Source organism: Ochotona princeps, chromosome 19, assembly GCF_030435755.1.
Source record: "Ochotona princeps isolate mOchPri1 chromosome 19, mOchPri1.hap1, whole genome shotgun sequence".
Classification (NCBI taxonomy): Eukaryota; Metazoa; Chordata; class Mammalia; order Lagomorpha; family Ochotonidae; genus Ochotona; species Ochotona princeps.
In genome coordinates, this window is record NC_080850.1 from 30,390,068 (window position 1) to 30,413,640 (window position 23,573).

At 42.4% G+C, this 23,573-nt stretch overlaps 1 protein-coding gene across 4 annotated transcripts in view; it reads right to left on the reverse strand.

Moving 5' to 3' along the window:
• Nucleotides 1-23,573, reverse strand: part of LOC101525192 (protocadherin alpha-C2) — a 69,257-nt gene that overhangs the window by 11,258 nt on the left and 34,426 nt on the right. For all 4 annotated transcript variants that reach the window (XM_058677816.1, XM_058677817.1, XM_058677818.1 and 1 more), the window contains exons 2-3: nucleotides 18,050-18,108; nucleotides 15,185-15,273 (exon numbers count right to left, since the gene is read on the reverse strand). In XM_058677816.1, coding sequence (XP_058533799.1) covers nucleotides 15,185-15,273; nucleotides 18,050-18,108 — 148 coding nt within the window. The remainder of the gene's footprint in view (nucleotides 1-15,184; nucleotides 15,274-18,049; nucleotides 18,109-23,573) is intronic.

A 23,573-nucleotide genomic window follows, 5' to 3' on the forward strand; every position in this document is an offset into this window, starting at 1 on the left:
GTAGCAGAGACCTAAGTACTTGAGAGCCATCATTTACTGCTTCCGACGTGCACTAACAGGAGGCTAGCTCAGAAGCAGAGGAGGTAGGATGCAGGCCTCCTAAGGAGGTGTAGGTGTCCCAAGTGGCAGCTTAACTGTCTGCACCATTATGCTTACCCAGTTTGAAAATGGTCTTATTTTCTAGATATTAAATCTGAAGACTTAAATTACAGCAAGATAATTTCTCCTGAATCACATGGGAATTGGATAATGAAGCTCAAAAAATTATGCTTATACTGATTTCCCATGGTTTTTTTTTTCCATTTATTGTGGAGTCTTGGGGGAATAGGAAAGAGGACAGAGTTTAATTTGACTTCCAGGCCCATTATTTTGATCCCTAGAGCAGCTGGGAAAGGGTGTTACCCAGAGGCCGCTGACACTACTGCTTCTGCGTGTTTCTCGTTGTTTGGTTGGAAAGTATCTATCTGGAAGACTTTGTGGCTGTTTGGTGCCTTGCACTGCAGCTGGGCTAATTTTCAGTCATCTTGGAGCGGAAGAGATAAACACACTTGGCGTATTTTTAAAGCCACAGCTCTTGTTTTGTGCCCAGAATAACTCTGCCATCTCTAGGTTAAGAGTATAAAGATATCTGTGCTGCAAGCTCAGATGCAAACACTGGAATGGCTGCTTTCAAACCTTCCTAGCTCTCCAAAAGTCAGCTTTAGGGGAATTTTTTTTTTCTTTTTGTTACCCCTGCTACTCAGCAGGGCTCGGGCTGCCTGGTGGTTTCTACTTTATTTCCACGGCTACTGCAGTTCCCCATTATCTAGCCAGGATGGTTTCCCTTTATAGTCCTTCTCGGAATCTTCCTTGTCCTACCAGGCATTATATCCTAAAGGGTTACAGGATGCTTAATACGCAGGTTCTGGGCCACACAGACTTGAGTTGGAGTCACAACTTCGCCCTGTTTATTGTACACCCTTTAGCAAGGGGCGCCCACTCTTTCATACGGAAAGCAAAGCTGCCAATGTTCCTCTAATGGGATTTTGACTACTTCCACAAGTTTCCCTTTTCCAGAGACCCTTCCCTGGCCAGAAACTCTATTCCTCTCCCCAGAGCCAGGGAAGATTTCTAGCCAGAGGTTTGCCAGGTTAGTAACGGTTGCTAGGTAGGGAGCTGTTCCCCAGGGCCCTGCGAAGGAGGCAGTTCACCCAGCCCAGACCCTGCTCCATACCATCAGAGTCTATGGCCCCTCCACTCGCCCTCAGATGAAGTTTTCTTCTCAGAGCAGTGTTTTGCCAAAAAAAAAAAAAAGAAGAAGAAGAACTCGTTTAATCACATTAACCTTACTAGGTCTCTGATCACAGGAGCTCTGAGGTCATTTACCTCCTCAATAAAGAAAGAGGAGTGGGATCGTGAGAAATCAACTTTCGTATATGAATCATGCTGTGTTATTCAATATGCACACAGGCAATGTGATTATATTTTCAGTAAATTAATTTAAAGAGTATAATATATATATTTCAATACATTACTTTAAAATGTATACTTATAAAAATGTGAGGAGACTAACACTAAACTATTGGCACTGGTTATTTCTGGGGAGCATGACTGAAGCAGGAAGTGAGGCACTACTCGTTTTATTTTAGCTCTGTGAAGATTTAATTTATCATGATTTTTGTTTCTGTTATAATTAAATCAGAAAGAGAAATTAAAAAGAACACGGGTTCGCTATGGCTCCAAAATGAGCTTCAGTAAATATTACTGTCCCAGACAGCCTGGTCCCAGAATCTGCTACTTAATTTGCAGGACTCAGTGCCAAATGAAAACAGGGGTCCCTCATTAATAAATTATGGAGCACCTCAAGACAGTGACAGCATCATAGGGAGGCAAGCAGGACCCCATGAAACCAGCTTGCCTGTACCACAGACCCCTTCTGCACAACCATTTCTTCCCAGTGAGTCTCCCCAAGGGCTCATACTGCCTGCCCCACCACAAAGGTGTGTGGTATAATCATTTTGCCTAACAATAAAATGGTTTCTGGCTTTGGTTGGGTTGTCAAACTTTCCTTCTCTACCCTCCCCCCTCACGCTACAATCTGTGCTGCTGACACTCTGGCAGCAATCCCAGGCTCTGTGTTGCTGTGTCACTTCTCAGCCTTCAGCAACCATTTCTAGACGAGTCGCTCCATCTCTGTGCTGAGGGCATAAAATGGAGATGCTGTCAGGAAGAACACTGCAGCAGCAGGAGTGCGAGATATCCAGAGAACCCTCTGCACCACCAGGATCCCCTGGCTCTGGGCACTTCAGTACCATTCCCTTTGATCTGTGAAACCATTTTGAATCCCCTGGACTATGAGGTAGGCATTGTGCTAAGTACCAGGAGTATTAGAGCAACCATAGCTGTGCTGGCATTTCTGAGTGCTTACCATAGCTGGGGACTGTGCTAAGCTTTTGCATACATCATCTCATTTAATCCTTATAATGGCCTACAGGTTTTCCTCTTTTATTCATTAATAACTGAGGTTACATAATTAAGTACTGGTTAGACAAGATCTGATGCCACAATCCCTTACTTAAGGCAAAATCAAAATTAAATCAAAATCACCCTTCACTCACCACATTTTCTCATATCAAGTCCACCAGAGTTACCTACAGATATCTCCAAGGTCAGTGTCTTGTCTTAAATCTTTTTTTCAAAAGTTGCATTCAGGGGCTAGCATAGCAGAGCTGGCACAGTCAGGGCTGTGGCATAGGATGTAAAGCTGCCACCTGCAGTGCTGGCATCTGCTTTGCCTCTGATCCAGCTCCTTACTAATAGCCTGGGAAAAGAAGCAGAACATGACCAAGTGCTTGGGGCCCTGCTAGCCTTGTGTGAGATCTGGATGGAGTTCCTGGTTCCTTGCTTCTGCCCAGCCTACTGAGGAGTAAACCAGCAGATGGAAGATTCTCTCTCCTCTCTCTAACTCTGTCTCTCTATCTCTCTTTATAATTCTTTCAAAAAGAAATCTTAGAACAAACACAAGGGCCCTGGCGCGACAGCCTAGCGGCTAAAGTCCTTACCTTGAATGTGGTGGGATCTCATTTGGGCACCGGTTCCCATCCAGCTCCCTGCCTGCAGTCCGGGAAAGCAGTCGAGGATGGCCCAAAGCCTTGGGATCCTGTACCCAAGTGGGAGACCCAGAAGAAGTTCCTGGTTCCCAACTTCGGATTGGCCCAGCTCTAGCCATTGCAGCCACTTGGGAAGTGAGTCAATGGCCGGAAGATCTTCCTCTCTATCTGCTCCTCTCTGTATATCTGCCTTTCCAATAAAAATAAATATATCTTAAAAAAAAGTTATATTCACCCTCTTGATTCCTCATTTGTATACACTGAAATTTACAGTCCTTGCTGGGAAACCAAAAAATCATTAGGCTGAAAGCTCATCTTGACACAGGATAGGCAGATTCCTGAAGGTTCTCTGATCAAACTAAGGCAGCTTAAAATACTACCATTTGCAAATAAATAAATAAATAAAAATAGATAAATAAATCTAGTGGCTCTCTATTAGCATAAGATGAACCTTTGAATTTTTCCAGAAATTTAAGCAATTATGAAATCTAACTTCAGCCTCCCCTTTCCTCTCTCTGGACCTGCCTATGTATAACACTGTTACGGTCTTCATCACACCATACTGTAGTATTTACTTCTTCACATCTTCCTTTTCTACTAGATGGTGAGGACCGGACTGGGTCATATTTAATATTCTATTCACATGACCTAGAACAGGGCCTATCCTGATGGAAGTGCTTAGTAAATGATTGATGACCATACAAACACAGATGTTTCTAACATAATTCTGTGTTGAAGTCAAGCCAAGGAAAGCATATTTGAGGGAGAGATAAAGAGAAAGAGAGGAGAAAGGGCTTTAAAAAGTGAATGGTGGAGTTCTAGGCACCTGCCTAAGAGGGTTTTCTGAGGCTCAACCTTGTGCCCTTCAAATCACACCGCTTTAGAGGGCTATTACCCTGGAAGCAAGGTTGCAGCCCTGGGTGAGAAAGAGGCTAATTTACATTTCTAAATCCCTAGAAAAGCTCATCTTCTGTAAAGAAATTTCCCAACGGCAAGTATTTAGAATCAATAGAAGCTGGGTTTAAGAGAAGGCAGTCAATGTGACAAGGATCACTGATTAAACACAGCACCACTGACTGCAGGGATAACAGGCCAACATATTGGTGACACAAGGAGCTGATACGGCTCCCTGTTAATGGCCTAGGGAAAGCAACAGAACAGGGGAAAAGCCCCTGCAACCACATGAGAGAACTTAATGAAGCTACTGGTTCCGAGTCCTGGACACAGCAGCCATTTGAGGAGTGAACCAATGGATGGAAGATCTTTTTATTTTTGCCTCTTCCTCTTTTCCTATCACTTTGCCTTTCAAATAAATTAATTTCTTTAAGAGGGTCAACCCTACCCATTGGCAGGCAGGCATTAAAAAAAGTCTCCAGGGCCCTTTTTTATGCTAACAGGCTTTAGCTAAGAGAAAAGAACTTCTGGCCCAAGCACGGTGGCCTAGTGGCTAAAGTCCTGGCCTTGAATGCACCAGGATCCCACATGGGCACCAGTTCTAATCCCAGTGGTCCTGCTTCCCATCCAGCTCCCTGCCTGTGACCTGGGAAAGTGACAGAGGATGGCCCAAAGCCTCAGGACCCTGCACCTGCGTGGGAGATCTGGAGGAAGCTCCTGGCTCCTGGCTTCGGGTCGGTGCAGCTCTGGCCGTTGAAGTCACTTGGGCAGTGAATCATTAGACGGAAGATCTTCCTCTCTGTTTTTCCTCCTCTCTCTATATATATCTGACTTTGCAATAAAAATAAATAAATCTTAAAAAAAAAAAAGAAAAGAACTTCTGTATTCTATGGTTCATCATGGAATATAGAACTAATCACACAGGCACAGACTTGAAGGTGTCTGTCTCAGGACACATCTCGTGATGCTCTTATCCCCCAGATCTAGACTCTGGCTTGCAGCTTGATGTGCAGCTAAAGTAAACACTCTCACTTATGGAGCCTTCTAGGGTGTTCACTGGACTCCAGGTAACTATAGCATAGAAATGTAATAAGTGCATTCTTGGATAAAGCAGTATGGATGATGCAGAGTCAAGAAGACAAAAAAGAAACCTTAGGAAACATCACACCACTGCTCAGTGAAGTTCCTGATGCTGCCTAGAGTAACGGCTGCTGTCTGATATCGGAAGTCAGTCCCAGCTATGGATTTTCTTGGACTACCAATAATAAGCTTGCTTATGTAGGGTTTCTGTAAAGCAGGATTTATTTATTTCTGAAGTTTGTTTGCTTTACAGTTCTATATTGAATGGCAGTATAATCTAAAGGTTTGCATATACTGTTTTGGGACTCAGCAAAGGGTACAGCTTTAGCAATTGTAAACTTATTACTGTTTTCTTGCAGATCCAAATTTAATTCCTAAAAGTTACATTTCATACCTTAATCTTCAACAGTTATGATTTTGCATTTGTGTGAAAAACAGAGTTACAAAGACAGGATGAGAGATATAGAAGCTTCCATCCTCTGGTTCACTCCCTAAATGGCCAAATGGCAGAGCTGAGCCAGGCTGAAGTCAGGAAACAGGAGCTTCCTCCTGGTTTCATACATGGGTGCAGAGGTCCAAGCACTTGGACCATTCTCTGTTGCTTTCCCAGGCACATTAACAGACAGCTGGATCAGAAATGCAGCAGCTGGTACTTGAACTGGCGCCCATATGGGATGCAGCATTGCAGGCAAAGACTTAGCCCACTGTACCACCATACCAGCCCCCATATTGTTATGATTCATGAGTCTGACTTCCATAGACATCTCAGTGTCCTGTTTTAATGGTAACATAACTATCCTCTCCTGCCTTATCCCCCAAACCCTCCAGCACACACCTTATTTCCTTTGATAGTACCATCTTTAAAACTGACTTCTCCCAGTTGCCAGTCCATTCCCTGAGATGGACTACTGCAAGCAGGGCTGCTTAGTGAGGCCCAGAAAGTTTCTTCTCCAATCCATACACACATTGCCAGGTTTTCTGGCAATGAACAATCATCTGATCCTTCCCTGGAGGCCCTTGTCTCCAACCAGGGCTTGACCTGAATATGTTTCTCTAGATTAGCCAATGACCTTCTCAACTGCAAAGTTAAAATTGCCTCAGTGAAGATAAATTTTTCAAGTTCCTTGGGAATCTGGGATGCATGCCTCTAAAAGAGATTGCCAAGAAAGACTCTTGCTGTCACTGGAATGGGCTTTTAATTTCTAGTTTACTAATGCCAGTAGGGCTGAAGACAAGGACTGCTGGAGCTAGGGACCTTGAAGCAATGACAAACCGTCACTACTTCTCTGCTGTCAACCCAGGGTCATGAGCTGATTGTTCTTGCTCAAGCACTTCCAGGGGAGGGGTTCCAAGACCTCTGATTCTCAATAATCCCAGCAAATCTTCCACGGAACACTCGCCATTTCCCCCTTTACCACAAAGCCCTCAAAACACATCACTGCCTGTGAGCTTTGAGCTGAACAGGTGAAAAAGCTGACCTTCCTGCCTTCTCCATTATCCCTTTGGGATACTAGGCCCTCCCTGAGAGGAAATCTGAATTTCTTTTTAGATGAAGGGATTAAAAATTTCAGTTAAAAGGAGAGGTGTAGGGCTTAGCGCTGTAGCCTAATGGCTAAAGTTCTTGCCTTGCAGGTGCTGGGATCCCACATGGGCACTGGTTCTAATCCTGGAGGCCCCACTTCCCATCCAGCTCCCTACTTGTAGCCTGGGAAAGCAGTCGAGGATGGCCCAAAGCCTTGGGACCCTGTACCAGTGTGGGAGACCTGCAGGAGGTTCCAGGTTCCTGGCTTCAGATCAGCAGAACTCTGGCTGTTGAAGCCGCTTGGGGAATGAATCAATGGCTGGAAGATCCTCCTCTCTGTCTCTCCTCCTCTCTGTATATCTGACTTTCTAAAGAAAATAAAATAAATCTTAAAAAAAAAAAAGGTGTGTGGAGAAATCAGGAAAGGGGTGCGGGGGGGGGGGGGGAAGGGTAATTCAGAGACACCCCTGTTTCATGCCACATCCTGAAACAAAAGGATCAAATGTGTGGTTTTCTCACGCAGGCTCAAAAGTTGTTTCCTACAAAGGACTAACTTTTCTGGGATCTAGACAACATTGCTCCAGGGTAACAGACACAAGAATGGGATCAATGAAAACACAAGGAGCTCCAAGGCACCTTTATTTACCAACCCTACGTTAACCTACCTCCTCCTCCATCTCTACCTCTGCCTCTGGGAGATTTAAAGGAAACTGAATCCAGTTTGTGCTGTCTGTTGTTCCTCCCCACACCCTCCAAAATGTGTGTCCAGAGCCTACATCCAAGTGTCCATCTCTCTTTGGGGCTACCATCATAGGAGAAATTCTTTTATTATGTATCACGACTCCAGCCTTTACTGCATTCTGTCCAGGGATATAGTTCTGCAAAACTGGTAGGGAAAGAACTATCCTGGAGGCTATCTGATTTACTTCAGAAAACCAAGAAATCATTCCAGTCTTATGTATGCAACCACTAAAAATGGAAGATTTGGAGTACTCTAAGAAGGAGACTGAGGGACTGGAATTGTAGCTTAGTGGGTAAGCCACTGCCTGGGGAAACCAGGATCCCATATGGGTGTCAATTCATGTCCTAGATCCTCTTTTTCATATCCAGCTCCCTGCTAATGGTCTGGCAGAACCAAATACCTGGGTCCTGACATACACTTGGAAAATCTGGACAAAGCTCTTAGCTCCTGATTTTGGCCGCCCTAGCCCTGATCACTGTGGCCAGCCATCAGGGCAGTAAACCAGCTAATGGAAGATAACTCTCTGTCTCTCCTTCTCTTTCTGTAACTCTTTCAAATAAATGAATAATATATTTTCAAAACTGAGATGAAGAAAGTCATATACAGATGGAACCATTAAACTCTTTAAACTTCATGGCTTTCTCTGTCAGGAATGGGGAGTCTTTTTTCCTGCCAAGCAGCATGTAGATATTAATAGCACCATTCATGGGCCATACACAGTTATCAACTTAAAAATTAGCCTGTTCTAGATTCATTGAATTTTGAGACCTGCCTGTAGTTGGCCTTGGCAGGGCCAGACCAAATGATTTCATGGTTCTTACAGGTCCCAGCCCACGGTCTGGACATTCCTTATCCTGCTAGGTCAAGGATGCTCATCGCCCTTTTCACAGCATCTTGCTCCTTCCCTTTAGTCCAGGCCAGAAAAAACTCCTTTTCATTATGATCTACCTGGAGAGCTACAACAAACATGATGAGCTCCAGGCCCCCAGAAAGTCACAGTGCATTTTCCAAGGACTTACTTTCCCAGCAAGAGGTTGCTAAGCAGAGCAGAGCTGGCGGCTCCTGGGCTATCAGGCAGAAGGTGAGTGTGGAGGATACAGACAGGAGGGAGCTGCCCCACTCACAAAGATTCCCTGCTCTCATTTTTTTTCCTAATATGGATATGCACACACCTCCCAAGACTGCCATTGCCATGGCAACAGCAGAAGTTAAGGGTGAGCAGGTTAGTAGAACAGCATGCTTTCTAAATTCTCCAACAAGGCCCTAGGCTGCGCTTACTCATGTAATAGAAAAATTTATGTTGACAGTGCTCCTAAATGGATTCCACAAAACTTAAGGAGCCTGGTTTCTTGGGGGGTGGAGGTGGAGAGAAGAAGGGGGAGGTAGAATCAGGGATGGAGTCTGCAAAGAGTCTCCCCTGAGGAGCTGATTTTGTCAGAAAGATGGGGATTCCCCTATAAAACTAGGGCACACAAAATCTGTCCATTTTTTTACAGAATAAAGAGGTTTGGAAAATCAGGGAAAAAAGCAATGCCCAAAGGGACAAAGAGATAGGAATGTTTTTCTAAATCTTCCCTATAGAAGCCAGCATTGTGGCATAGCAGGCAAAGCTGCAGCTTGTGATAACGCTGCCATCTCATACAAGCACAGTTCAAGTCTTGCCCATTTCACTTCCATTCTAGCTCCCTGCTAAAAGCCTGGGAAAGCAGTAGAAAATGACCTAAGTATTTGGGGCCCTGCCACGCATGTGGGAGATCTGGATGAAACCCCTGCCTATAGCCTAGCCCAGTGCTTGCCATTGTGGCTAATTGGAAAATGAATCAGAAGATATTGCTCCCTCTCTTCTTGTCTCTCACTTTCAAATCAAGAAAGAAATCTTTAAAAATTTTTTTAAATCTTCTCTGTAATAGTCTTCCCACAAAGAGTACTCAGAACAGCTTGTGACCAAATTTGAAAATTGAAGAATTGATTTATTCCTTATAAAATCATAAACAAAATGACTGCCACTTAAACATCTATTGCTATCAGGCTTGCAATATAAGGATAATTCCAAAAGTTAATGGAAATGGAATTTAAAAAATAAATTTATTGGGGACAGTGCAGTGGCATATCATGCTAATCCTCGGCCAGTGGTGTCAGCACCACAAATGGGCATTGGTTCGCGTCCCAGTTATTCCACTTCTTTTCTTTTTTTAAAAAAAGATTTATTTATTTTTATTATAAAGTCAGATATACAGAGAGGAGGAGAGACAGACAGAAAGATCTTCCGTCTGTTGATTCACTCCCCAAGTGACCGCAACGGCCAGTGCTGCGCCGATCCGAAGCCGGGAACCAGGAACCTCTTCCGGGTCTCCCACGCGGGTGCACGGTCCCAAAGCCTTGGGCTATCCTCGATTGCTTTCCCAGACCACAAGCAGAGAGCTGGATGGGAAGTGGAGCTGCCGGGATTAGAACAGGCGCCCATATGGGATCCTGGTGTGTTCAAGCCGAGGACTTTAGCCACTAAGCCACACCGCCGGGCCCCCAGTTGTTCCACTTCTAACCCAGCTCCCTGCCAATGGCCTAGGAAGGCACTGAAGAATGGCTCAAGTCCTTGGGCCCCTGCAAAGCTCCTGGCTCCTAGCTTCAGATTAGCCCAGCTTTGGCAACATCATTTGAGGAATGAACCAGTGGGTGGAAAATTTCTCTCACTATCTTTGCCATGCTCCTCTATACTTCTGACTTTCAAGTAAAATAAATAAATCCTTACAAAAAAACATTCCAATGCAAAACATTTTGAAATCCCTTCAAATTTTTTTCATAATAAACATTTCCACAACTTTTCCGAAGGTCCTTCAATGTATATGTATTACCTCATTTAATCCCTGTAATAACAGACACCATTATCTCCATTTTACAGAGAATGAAACTGGGAATTGGAAAACTGAAGAAACGATTCCAGCAGCATCTGCATACTTAGTGGCAGAGCCACAATTCAAGGGGAGTCACTGTGACTCCACGGATCCAACCCCCAGCCATGATCTATCTCTCTGGGGTTGGGGAGAGATTGTTAAATATATGTCTTCCTTGTACAGTTCCTAAGCCTCCAGAAATATCAGACAGTATCAAAAGCATTTTCTCTAGACTGATGCTTAAATTTTAGGGTACTCCAGGATCACCTACAAGACTTGCTACAACAGACTGGTGGGCCCCACTCAGAAATTCTGACTTGTTCCTGAAACTCACTAGGGAAGGTGCTGAAACTATATTTCTAGGCAGGGTGGGAGGAGCTGCTCCTAGAGGAGCCATGCTCTGAGAACCATTGCCTCCTCACCATTGCCTCCTCCCTGCAAACTAAGGTTCTCTAATTGTCTTAGTGGCCTCCCCTATCTAATTAATCTTTCACTTTTCTGTCCCAGATCTCCTGGGGTGTTGCTCAACAAGCAAATGTTATCTTTGGCGATTGTTGTGTTTTTAAATTCCCCAAGCTTTCTTGGAAATAGATAGATAGTATATTCATCCCTAAGTATCTGTGGAGGATTGGTCCCAGGGCCCCCAGGATACCAAAAATTTGCTGATGCTCAAGTCTCTTCGGTTCAATATTTGCATGTTACATAGACACATCCTGTCAAGCACTTTAAATCACCTCTAGATTACTTGTAATATTTAACACAATGTGAGTGATATGTAGATACAGTACAGTGTTAAGGGAATAATAGCAACAAAAAAGTCTGTACAAGTTTAGAGCAGATATAACTCTCACCACCAGCCCCTATTTTTGTTCTATCAACTATCAAATGAATCCACAGGTACACAACTGATAGATACAGAAGGCCAACTGCACTGTTGCCTTCAGCAAGCCCTAAAATCCCATTAAATGCAGAGAGAGAACCCTAGAAGAGCCAGTAGGAGGTGGCACAGCAGCCTGGACCACAGAAGCCCCACCAATTCTCTGGGTGGGCAGGCAGGCAAGCAAGGGCAGTCTTTACCAGCTCCCTGGATTCTCTTGGAGGACAGATCACAAAAGAGCATTCATTAAAATCTCAGGGCATTCACATAAAAAAGTTGTAATGTGAGTGCCTCCTCCTTTAATGCCCCTCCCCCCACAACACATTCCTGCATCTGAAGACAGCCGCGTAGCTGTAGTCCCCAGCATTCCCTGCTTAACTAATTTTCTCTCTCTGCTCGGTCTCACGGAAAGCTGAAAAAAAAAAAAAAAGTCCCTGATTCAGGTCTACAAACAAAAGGCGTGATGTTGCATGGGGAGCAAGGCCGGTAATCAGGATTATCCACAGTAATGCCTGGCTTGTTTATCCTGCAGAAGACCTCCCCTTGGTGATGCCCTCACCGATCCCTTCAGAGTGTGGCATGTTCTAGCCCGTGAAAATCAATGAGAAGTTTAGTAACGAAAGAACAACATTCATCAATGGAGGGGGTAGATGGAAACGCATGGGTGTGAATGGGGATCAGAGCAAAGCAGGCCCCCATCCTTTCCCGCCCCCGGCTGCAGCTGTTGCAGATGCTGCTGCTATGAGATGAGTGGGAAACAGTTGGTCCACGGGAAGAGCTCAGACACACAGTAAGGAGACGTGGGCACCAGACGAGGCCTTTTGAAAGCTCCTGCATCTTCACAGAGACACCAAGGGCCACAGAAGCAGTGAAAAGCAGGCTCCACTGCCAAGCACAAACAGCCAATGTGTTAAGGGGAAGCATTTGCCTTTTCTTCAGGCAGAAACTAAGAAATCCTTGACACTCCAGCTCTAAGAGCACAGCTGGATGGGGGGAGTATTGGTCAAATGGCCCAGAGTCTGTCTGTATCTGGGTCTAGATATGAGAACTATGGAACTCTGGCCACCAGATTATCAGCCATGGCCATATCACAGCTAGCAAAAAAACAGAACCATTCCAAACAAAAGGAGTAAGATAACTAGGCATTTACTAATATCATATGCCAAGCCGTATTGTCAGCCCTTTTGTATATTCAGCCCTTTTGTCCCTCCTTTAGCTTTCATTGTAACTCAGTAAGATTTTCATTGCACCCAACTTACAAGCAGGGTAAACAAGAAAATAGGAATCTAAACTGCTTATCTACACTCATCCATCAAGTAAGTTTGGGATTGGAATTCAATTGAGATGTGACTCCAAATCATAATCTGAATCTTTATGTCAAACATAGAACTTGTTCTGAGTCCTAAAGCTGAAAAGTAAAAGTGGAGGAGAATTCTCTGAACTTCCTATTACTGATACAGAGGGAGGGTGAAAAACGTGGTTGGTTCAGGAGCCCAGGATTGGGGGCAGCTGGGACATGTAAGTTCTGTCCAATATAGTCCAGGAAGGCTGTACTGTCACCATCAGTAGCCAGGCATAGTCCTGGACAGAAGGTGTTTTACAAGGTAAGTAGCAAACAGGAGCAGTAGTGACCCTTTCCCTAAATAGGTTTTTAACTTCCTTTTCTTCATTTGAAAATGGGGGGGGGGGGGTGGGGGAGGATAAGGGAAAGACAGCGGAAAAGCTGCCTATTGGTTGCATTACTTCCCAGAATCCCTGCCACTCAACATACCCACAGGGTGGCTGGGACCCAGGTGTTTGAGCTATCTCCTGCTGCCTCCCAGGATGTGCTAGGATTGGGAGCAGAACCAGAACTTGAATCCAGGCACTCTAATAGGGGATGTGGGTGTTCCAGGTGGCATCTTAGCTGCTACACACCAAACATCTGCCTTCTAACATCCTTTTGAATCTGAAAGAGAGACCTGGGCTAATCAATAGATATTTCTAAGTTTAGCTTTGCCTAAGGATTATACGTCACCCAGCATCATAAATGAGAAGCAAAATGTATTCAGAGTTAGCTCTTGTCTCACCAAACTGATAAACAATGCCTCTGAGAACAAGAAAACACTTGTCATGAATACAAGGATGTAAGGCATGATTGCATGTAACTGCTTTACTAATTGCTCTCATTTTTTCAGATACCTCCTCATCTGGCAACACTGGGCAACCTGAAACTACTTCCTCCTCCAGTCCTCCATCACTTCATACTACCATTGGCAATGAGCTTGCAGATTTGTCAATGAACTTATTTTATGTTCTTCCTCTTGCCATCTGGCAGTATTAGCTCTCTAATAAATGGCTTCAATTTGTGCAACTCTTTTTTTGACAAATGTGACTTACAGTTGAATTGTGCAACATTTGAAAATAGCAAATACTGGCTGACTATAAACAACAAAACCCCAAAAGCTGCCAACAAATATGAGCCCTTAGCTGTATTACTTGGACAGTCTAATCATTTAAAAAGCACCTGACTATTCTTAGAAAGACTTGTTTACATGTACATTCTTTTGTCATCTGTTATGTGCATATTTGAACTTGGTTGGATTTTTACAAGCCAGCTGTACTGTGAAGGTAAGTGCTAGATACACTTGGATTTGGAGCTAGAAACACAAAGGTTTGAATCCAACTTCTGCCATTTGCACACTATGTGAACTTAAATGCATTGCTTAACCTTCCAGATCTTCAATATCTCATGTGTAAAACATATATAATGAACCAACAAGTTTGTCATAAGGAATAAATGAGCCCGCATATGTAATAATTTGGCACAGTGAACAGGTATACCACAGCTGGAGAATTAGCAAACACTACCACTACCACAGTGTTCTACTAACTGAGGATTACGGTAGACATCTTTGTGGTTTATGTCAACCTATAATCTTCCCTTCCTGAAAACCTACATAAAGATAGGCTTCCAAAGCCATGTTTTTTAGTTAAACTGCATCACTTTAATGATTAAGCAAGAACAAAAGAGCTAAGCATGTATGAATTTCAGTAATTTTCCTTTGCTCACTTAGCTGTTGGCTTTTTGGCCCAACTTTGCAGATTGTCTTTCTTCAAACTATAGGTTAGGAATCGGTCCCCATTGATCCTTCAAACTAAGAAAGTGAAGTGGTCATATTTGGCAATGTCCATATCAAAACCCTAAAAGTCTGCAGAACATTAATGTGCAGAGATCAGTGGACTTGACTTTGATTTGAACTCAGAGCAATGCACTGGTTCTAATCATTTTTTACTTTCAGAGCTGGCATTGTGGCACAACAGATGAAGCTGCCACCTGTGATGCCAGCACCCCATGAGTGTCAATTTAAATCCTGACTGCTATACTTCTAGTCCAACTCTCTGGTAATACAACTGGAAAGGAGCAGAAAATGGCCCGATTGCTTAGACGCATGCAACCCTGCCACCCTTGTGGGAGACCCAAATGGAATTCTATCTCCTAGCTTTGGCCTGACCCAGACCCAGCCACTACAGCCATTTAAGGAGTGAACCAGCAGATGGAAGATCTCTCTTGCTCTCTTTCTCTCATTGTTTCTCTATGTCTCTGTAACTCCACCTTTCAAATAAATAAAACTTCCATGAGAAAATTTATTCATTCATTCTCATTCTCCAACTTCCCACATACACTTCTACTTACTTATCTATCTACCTACCTACTACCCTTCTCCCCTTTGCTTATTCTTTTCATCAGGTGGGCCTCTACTGCTTTCAATTGAAAGATCTTTAAAAAAAAAATAAAGAAACATCTTTGGAAACAGTGTCATCTCTGTATGAGGCCATCAGTTCATTTTATCTGTGTGGCTTGGGTGACATAACTATTTTAGAGGCTGATTATTTTTACACAAACTACACACACACACCTACTCTTATGTTTTCTGTTTTCAACTCTTGAAGAACATTAAATATAAAATAAAAATAATAATGCATATAAGAAAATCATATATGTATCGGAAAAATAAAGAAGACAATCAACATTCTTGGTTTTAGAAAAACAAGTCATTTGATTGTCTTCCAGAACCCAAGTGAGAATGGAAAGACCCTGCTCTTTACCTGGTGTTGCACTGGATACCGTTGGCCACTGCTGATCAGGCACTCCTGGACCAGCCCGTAGAATGCCAGCTTCCTCCAGGTGCACAGAGCTGAGTAAACAGATAAGCCCAGAGAACAGTTAGGCCACAAATGTCAACTCCAGCTCTCCTTTTACCCTCAGAAACTGATGGCATTTGGGGTGGCAGAGCTGTGGCTAACACACTGAGTTCCTGCTTGAATCTAAGCAATTATTACTGAGTAGTCACCTAGCATAAACAGCAGAAGCATCACCGATTACCTGCTATGTCATTCTGGCAACAGACACATTCCATCTTTATAACAATTTTGATTTTCATGAGTGTCATGTGATGCTCACAAAATCTAGCAGAATGCCCACCAGATGGCTAAGACCATTTTAGCATCTAGGGCTGAAGCAGATAAGAGTTTGTTCTCAAAAGTCCCTTTTGTAGCTTCCCTTGCTTCCAAGTAGCCTACCAAAAAAAAAAAAACAGAAGAAGAAAACTCATCAAAATGATGTGCTAATAGCTGTTATGTGAGAGTACTTCAAAAGTTCAAGGAAACTTTTGAAAAAACTCATTATCTTTCCATTCTGCTTTTTCCTATACTTTTAAATGAACCCTTACATTGTTCCAGTTTTATACTCAATTAATTCTTAACCTTAATTTCTGTTTTTCCCTTCCCTATCATTTATGCATGAATGACCCACTCAGCATTTGCTGGGACTACAGCAGCCTGAGCACTACAGCTTACACATCCCAGTTCAGAAGAGAGAGATTCATTCAGCATGAAATACTGCAGAGCATGACAGATGGAATGGCAAGTCCTTAGAAACAAAGCAGATAGAACAAACTGCTCAAGGTAGAGGAATCACTGTATTTATTTATGGGTGATTACTGTTAACACATAGTAGATTGCCAATTAGATGAATTTAGATGAATTAGATGAATTAGATTGCCAATTTTAGATGAATAAATAAAATGGCATTTAAAGGTCAATATCCAATAACAGTCGATACCTTCATCAAAATGAGAGGACCCTTTTAAACTAGATGTTCATCATGCAAACGAAATTCTTAAATAGACTAAATTGAAAGTAATGTGAGGCAATAGAGCAGGCAAACTTGCTCTAGTGGGTAGAGGACAAGGTGATCTATCAGTTCAATATTCTTATATTCTTTGATTTCAAAGCCTGTTCTAATAGACATTTTCTCACTATGCTCTAATCTGTTGTTATTTTTTACACTACCCTAGAATTTCCCTAGTCCCCTGAATAGTAATATCCTTCAGCTATTCCTAGATCTTACCAAAAAATTATTTAAGTGGCCTTCAACAAAAATTATGTATGCATTTAAAAAGGGTTTTTTTTTCACCAAATAAAATTTATATTTTAATTCCATTTTCCCCAAACTTTTTGAGATACCTTCATAGAAGCTCAATCGGATTCATGAAGATGTAACCGTCTTGGAGCCAGCTTAGCTTAAGCTGGATTTTCAAAAGGATGCCTACATGATGGCTGAGTTAACCACATTTGTGAAAGAGGAATATTATTTAGCTTCTTCATTCCAACATAAGTTCAATGTGCTACATTTAAAGGAAGAAACAGCATTTTACTTCTGATTTTTATGCTATTTAACACCCCATAATACACAGGTATCAAAAATTTCATGTAAATATGAAATAAAAAGATTTTTATTTTTGGTACAAAAAATTTGAAATTAATCTATATCATTTTCATCATGCACATTTTCTACCAAGTTTTTGAAGATGCCTTATATACATGGATTTCAAAATATTTTTGCACCAAAATACACTTCTCACTTAATTCTACTTTTAAGCCTTTTTGACATACCCTCACAATCTTAATTGAAACCTACTGAATAGGAGCACATTTTTTTTTCATTTGAAAAGATGACAAGGAAATGATATACTTAATATTTTAATCTAATGCATTTTAATGGGCTAAAATTAATCTTTTTCATTAATTCTACACATACTGTGTGAGTACTCTTTTTAGCATCTGATCTAGCACTTGTGAAGATTCATTTAACAGTTGCCTCAGCATTTTGAAAGAAGTTAAGTTTGGAGTTTATCTCTTATTTAAGATAAAATCTTCTTAGTGGCAGTGATCATCAATTTCTTGGCTCTCTCCAATTTCTAACAGACACTCACAAATAATGAATCTTTCATGTAGCCCCATGGCCTGGATACTGGATCAACTCTAGGAGTAATGGTAGTTAATCAATTACTGTCAAAGAGACAAAGTAGAGAAAGCAAAATTATATTTAATCTGAGTCTTGCAGTAATGCTATTACTTTAGATTAATTTAAAATAGGCTAGATTTGGGCTCCAGATAGATGACAATAAGATAGTAATGGGGTAGGGAAGACAAGGGGACTCTAATAGGGGCAAATACAAACAAGAATAGCAATCAATTATTGTGGTTAATGGGATGGCATAGTCAATGAGAAAAAGTAAAGCAAGGCAGACAACAGCACTACGTACCATACAATGTATCCAAATCCAAAAACATCAGTATTAGTAACAGTTTTTAAGGGAAGGATAGAAAATACAGCTGGACAAGGATGAAGGTAATTTGGAATCAGTTCCTTGTAGAAACTCTGATGAGAGGAAATGCACAGCAGTCCAGCTCTGTTATTTAACTGTCGCCTCTTCCTTGCCAGGATTTGATAGGCACTTGGCACTAAGCTCTCTGAACGTTTCAAGGAATAGTCATGGAGACAAAGGTAATTGCACCCCTCCTGGCAGAGACCCTCCCTAACGTTTCTCGGTTTTGATAGCAGCTTCCGGCCACAGCTGATCTGAACCAGGACAAGTTACTGCTGAGTGGGAAACAAGGAACACATACCTGTGCATGCCTGCTCGCAGGGAGGCCGAGTAACGCCAGTCAGGGTTGGGCTGCCGTGGCTGCAAAATCACAAAGGGAATTTTTGGTTAAAATGGCAAAAGGAGGAAAAACAAGCAAACAAAAAATGGCAAAAGGATGTTCCCTGGGACTACTGTGCATAGATGAGCTGCTCCCTAGATATTTTCAGGCATTCAACTAGCCTACCAAATAAGCCATTTCCTGTACAGCTTTAAGATGATCTCTGCATCTCCATAACATTTGAGGAGAAAATTAGATCAGCTCTCTAGGGTCTTCAAACAGAAAACCAGATTGCATGATGTCGCAGGGGCCAGCTTTGGGAGCCTTGCCTACTACAGACCAGTGTTCTCCGAACACTAGAGTAAGGACAATTGGCCTTGAGCTGGGAAAAACTTTCACTGCTTTGCCCTCAAACACCCCATGAAGAGAACATTCTCTATTCAGCACTCTAGCTCTCATGGGGCACACACAACTGCCTACACAGGTCCTGCTAGCCTGGCTGGACTGCAGTGGGCTGCAATCTGCTGCTGCCAGCTTTGCAGACTGCACCACGCCTAACTCAGGATGAACGCCAGCTCCTGATGACAGCTCTACTTCCCACTGAAGACGAATACTAGAGAGAGAAAAACAAACCACTACAGGGTTTGACCTTGTTTTGCTACCTAATCCTTCTCATGAAATTGTGCTTGCTCCCTGTTTCCTCCCTCAGTGCTTGGCCTACTCACTCAATGACTGTTCACTAAGCTCTGATTGCTGAACAGGAATAGCTGATATCCAAGAGGACTGAGTCATTCGGTGCCACCTGTGTACTGGAAAGCTCTATTGGCCTCTCACTACAAACTGTCAGTTCAAGGTGGAGGGGACGAAGAAGAAAATACAGGCAACTAAAGATTATTCAAGGCATTATACATTGGTTAGAAGTTATTCAGAGCCACCAGAGACAAATCAGCCATCATCACTTTCTAGCACCAATGAGCAAATTCTACCATGAAAAACTTACCACAGACTTCCTCCAGAGGTGTTTTCATGGGTGAGGATTAAAGTGGTCCTGTCACTGAATATTGAAATTCAGTTGAGTGGTAAGATGAGGGAGGGTGGGAGATGCAGGTTGTATATTCCTCTGAGTTACAGTCAGCATATTTGATAAAGCTAAATCCACTGGACCACCAATAAGCTATTTCAAACTGTCAATAGTTTTTGCTTCTATTACAATTATAGTTCATTCAGGGATGCAAAATATTTCACACACAGATTTCTTCCTAATACCCTTGGAGAAGGGGATGAACACCTCAACTTTCGCACAGATGTGGGGATAGCTGGGTGGCACTCAGAGATTCAGCCAAAAGCAAGGCTCAGGAAAAGGCACAATTCTGGATCCTTGATCTCAAAGGGGCCATAGATCCCTATCAACTGCCTCTCTGGTCCTCTCCCATTCGGCTAGCATGATAGGAGTATGGTAGCTGCTTCATCCTTGGTTTTCAAGTTCACAAAAGGCAACACAAAGTAGCATAAAGCTCTCTACAAACTAAATAGAAGGAATTTCCATTGACTGGCTGTGGTTTTAGAGGCAATAAAAGACAAAATGCTTCTAAATCATCCTTAGAAAACCTGAAGTACAGCTGAAGTACTTTTCATCAGCCATCATTACCACCATCTCTCCCTTACCACCAGCAGCATGGAGGTTAGCTGAAAGAACTTTCCTTCAAGAAAGACAGGGACATCTGTTGGGTAAAGGTTGCCAATTTTTCTATGATTGAGTAACATTCATGATGAAAATTGTTGAAAGTTGATCTTTGGAATGAAATCACCAGTCTCATTTTACTGAAAGGCCCAATTCTGGCAGGACTAACCAGGAGACTCAGTACATACACAACCTCCCTTCCTTAGCAACAAATTTAATGGGACATGCTGCTATTTTCTGGAATAATCCATTGGCAACAACATGCTTCTCAGTTTCACTTACCTTAGGAGATTTCTTATGGCAGTAAGATCACATAAGGAAAAGCAAAAGAAGACAGTAATTAACAGGTTTTAAATAGCTACACAACACTAGACAAAGGGATAAGCTCTTTACACACACTTGTGTGTGTCTTTGTTGGGCCATAAACTCTACAAAAGGATTATATCTATATTGCTCACAAGACATGAACATCCTCAGATACCTATAAATGCTTCAAATCCAGCAGGGGTTTGGCATTTGAAATTTTTAAGATGTTGGCATTCTGGCATTTAAAAAATATTTTCAAAAAGCTATCACGCAATATTAATGGTAATGTATTTAAATTACAAAAATGAGAAATCCGATTTTCGCAGAAACTAAGTTTTTCACCTGGTTGATGAGTTTGGCTGATCTTTACATTATAGCTTTTTGACAGGAAAGTCTGTTTTAAATGTTTACATGCAATGACACATTTTTTTCTTTTTTCTCTTTTTTATGTCTGTTTCCAGGTATTGTTTTTTTTTTTATGACTTGAACTCTTAAAATTTTTTAAGATTTTTTTTTTTGAAAGGCAGAACTTACAGAGAAAAGGGGAGACACACACAGAGATATCTTCTATCCATTGGTTCAGTCCCCATTGGCTACAACAGCTGGAGTTGAGCCCATCTGAAGCCAAAAATCAGGAGCTTCTTCCAAGTTTCCCATGTGGGTACAGGGGCCCAAGGACTTGGGCCACCCTTCACTGCTTTCCCAGGCCATAAGCAAGGAGCTGGATTGGAAGCAGAGGAGCCAGGACACAAACTGGTTCCTATAAGTGATACCAGCACCACAGGCTAAGGTTCAGCCTACTATGCCACAGTGCTAGTCCCTTAAGTCTTTATTTATTTATTTTATTTGAACAGGAGAAAACAGGAGAGAGAAAGGGAGACAAATGCATACACAGATCTATTACTTGTTGGCTCACTATCCAGATGTCCACAACAGCCACGGCTGGGTCAGGCCAAAACCAAGAAAGCAGAGGTAAATCTGGATCTCCAATATGGATGGCAATGACTCAAGCATAGAACTGTTACAATTCTAATAGGACTATATAAAGAATATATGCACTGCAATTTTTTAAAGTGATGAAATACACTATAATGATGAAAACACTATATGATGTGGCTCAGCTGGCTTTTAGAAAGAGAGATTACTGAGTTAGGACTGACCCAATCACATGAACACTTTGAAGCTGAATCTCGAGTTTAGGGGCAGAAGAAGTCAGAGAGATGTGAGGCAAAAGCAGGATTCCACATAGGAGAAGATTCTCCACTACCAACCCTGAAGAAAGAGCAGGCCATAGGATAGGACCTCAAAGTGATCTCTTACAGCAGCACAAAGTGATCTCCAGCCAACAGCAAGAAAATGAGGTCTCAGTCCCCAAGGAATTCAATACTGTGAATAACCTGCGGGAGTACATTTTTACCCAGAACCTCAAATAACTCAGCCCAGCTAAGATGTTAATTTCAGTCTTAGAAACACCTGAGCAGAAAACCCAGCCATAAAATTAATGAATTACTTAAAAATAAACTAATAAAAACAAAAGGAAAAGAAACCTCAGCCATGTGGTGTGAACTATGAGATGCTAAATTGTTGGGGTTTCAACTATGAATGTGTTACCACTTGTTATTCAGCAATGGGAAAGGAATGCATGGACCATTTCATTGGTCATTAGGACAGAGGAATGTCACACTGAAAATAGCTATTGTTATGTTGCATAATGGTATCTTAGCACATCAACATGAAAAAAAGGTAAATCTAAGATTTCTTGGTGGAATATTTGTCTCTGAAAAGTCAGCTATAACCCAATCCACAGAGCAGGAAAGTAAAACAAACTTGACTTTGCAACATATCTAACAGATTCCAGTACAACAGTAAAAGCCTTATCTGCTTAATTCTGGAGGTGCAGCCTGCTGGTACAGCAGCTGCAATCTCACAGTTGCACCACCCTAGAGCCCAGAGCTCTGACCCTATCAGTCCCCAAAGGATTTGATGGTGCTTATAGGCCCAAGGAAGTAACATTTCTCTTGTTAGATATGTTTCTGCATCTGTCAAGTTCAAATACTTGAAAGAAAAAAAGCCTGTATAATTTTTAGGTTACTGGGTTTAAAACACGGCTAAGGAATACTATGGATTTTTTATTTTTGAAATTTTCATTATAGATGACACAGCTCAAAATATTACCATGTGAATCTGCCAAATATACATTCAACTTCAGGAGGCATAGAAACATGGGTCCAGGTCAAGTCCTATAAAAGCCAACTTGAGACATCTGTAAAACTCCATCAAATTCAGCTGAACTTCTAGACATGGTGATGGCAAATTTCCCCCCAAACATTTGCAAACTGACATCATTCTGACCTGTCATGGAGAGCAAAAGTGGTAGATACCCAAGGCAAGTTTCCAGAAGTGCCTGCTACTCCATTAAGGAGACAGCATGCCAATAGATAACATGTCACATGCCAGGCAGGGTCCCTGCAGAGTGCCCTGAGTGAGACCAGATGCCCTTGTGCTGGCTTACTCCTGGGTCAGAGGGAAGGGCATGCCAATGTCATCCATGCCACAACAAATGGATCTCTTCATCAGTTAAAAATATCTCCAAGATACAGAGTCAGGGAGGAGCCCAGCATAATTCCATCTGGCTCAGCAGTCTGAATAAAGAGCAATGAAGGAGGTAATTTGAAATAATGATGACATTACCCAACTGAAGAAAACAAACCTGTTCTCAGAATCAGCCTCTAAGTAAATGAAAATGTCAGAGACAGAAGAGCCCTACAGACTAAAGTGGGGCCCTCCCAGGATCACACGCTGGAATGGACACTCGCAGATAGTTTCTTTGACTCCTCCCACCACTACATAATTCTTGCATCATCATGTCACTTTACGCAAACTGTAAAGATTCGGTTTCAGGACAGAGTTACCACAAACATAAAAGTCAGTCCTGGGAGAAGTAAATCACGTGCCACTGAAGAGAAAGTTAACCCCTTCAGGTCTCTACATCTGGAATTAGGGTGACAATGTACAGGAGGTGGCAGAGGCATAAGTGAAGATTAAGTGACAGCAGGTACTTTGAAATAGGGGAAAATGGAAAGCAAACTAAGGTCCTCTCTGTGGCCATCTCCACATGTTGTGCTGACTTGTCCCACAACAGCACGGCTGGACGAATCAGCTCAGAGTACTCAGTTATTCACTAGCAATCACAGCATGAATGTCACAAATGAACAGAATCCACCTTAAGATTTGGTTTCTTTTCACAGGGACTCTGAAGGGAGTGCCAGCTGCCTTAGCTATCAGGTTTCCCAAAACTTCCACAGAGAATTTCTGCCCTATTGTCAAGTAGTTATTTTAAAAACCTCACTGCACATGTGACTCATGAAAGGAGCTCCGTGGGGGTGAAAATCTACCAAAAGATCAGTCTAGGGCCCGGCGGCGTGGCCTAGCGGCTAAAGTCCTCGCCTTGAAAGCCCCAGGATCCCATATGGGCGCTGGTTCTAATCCCGGCAGCTCCACTTCCCATCCAGCTCCCTG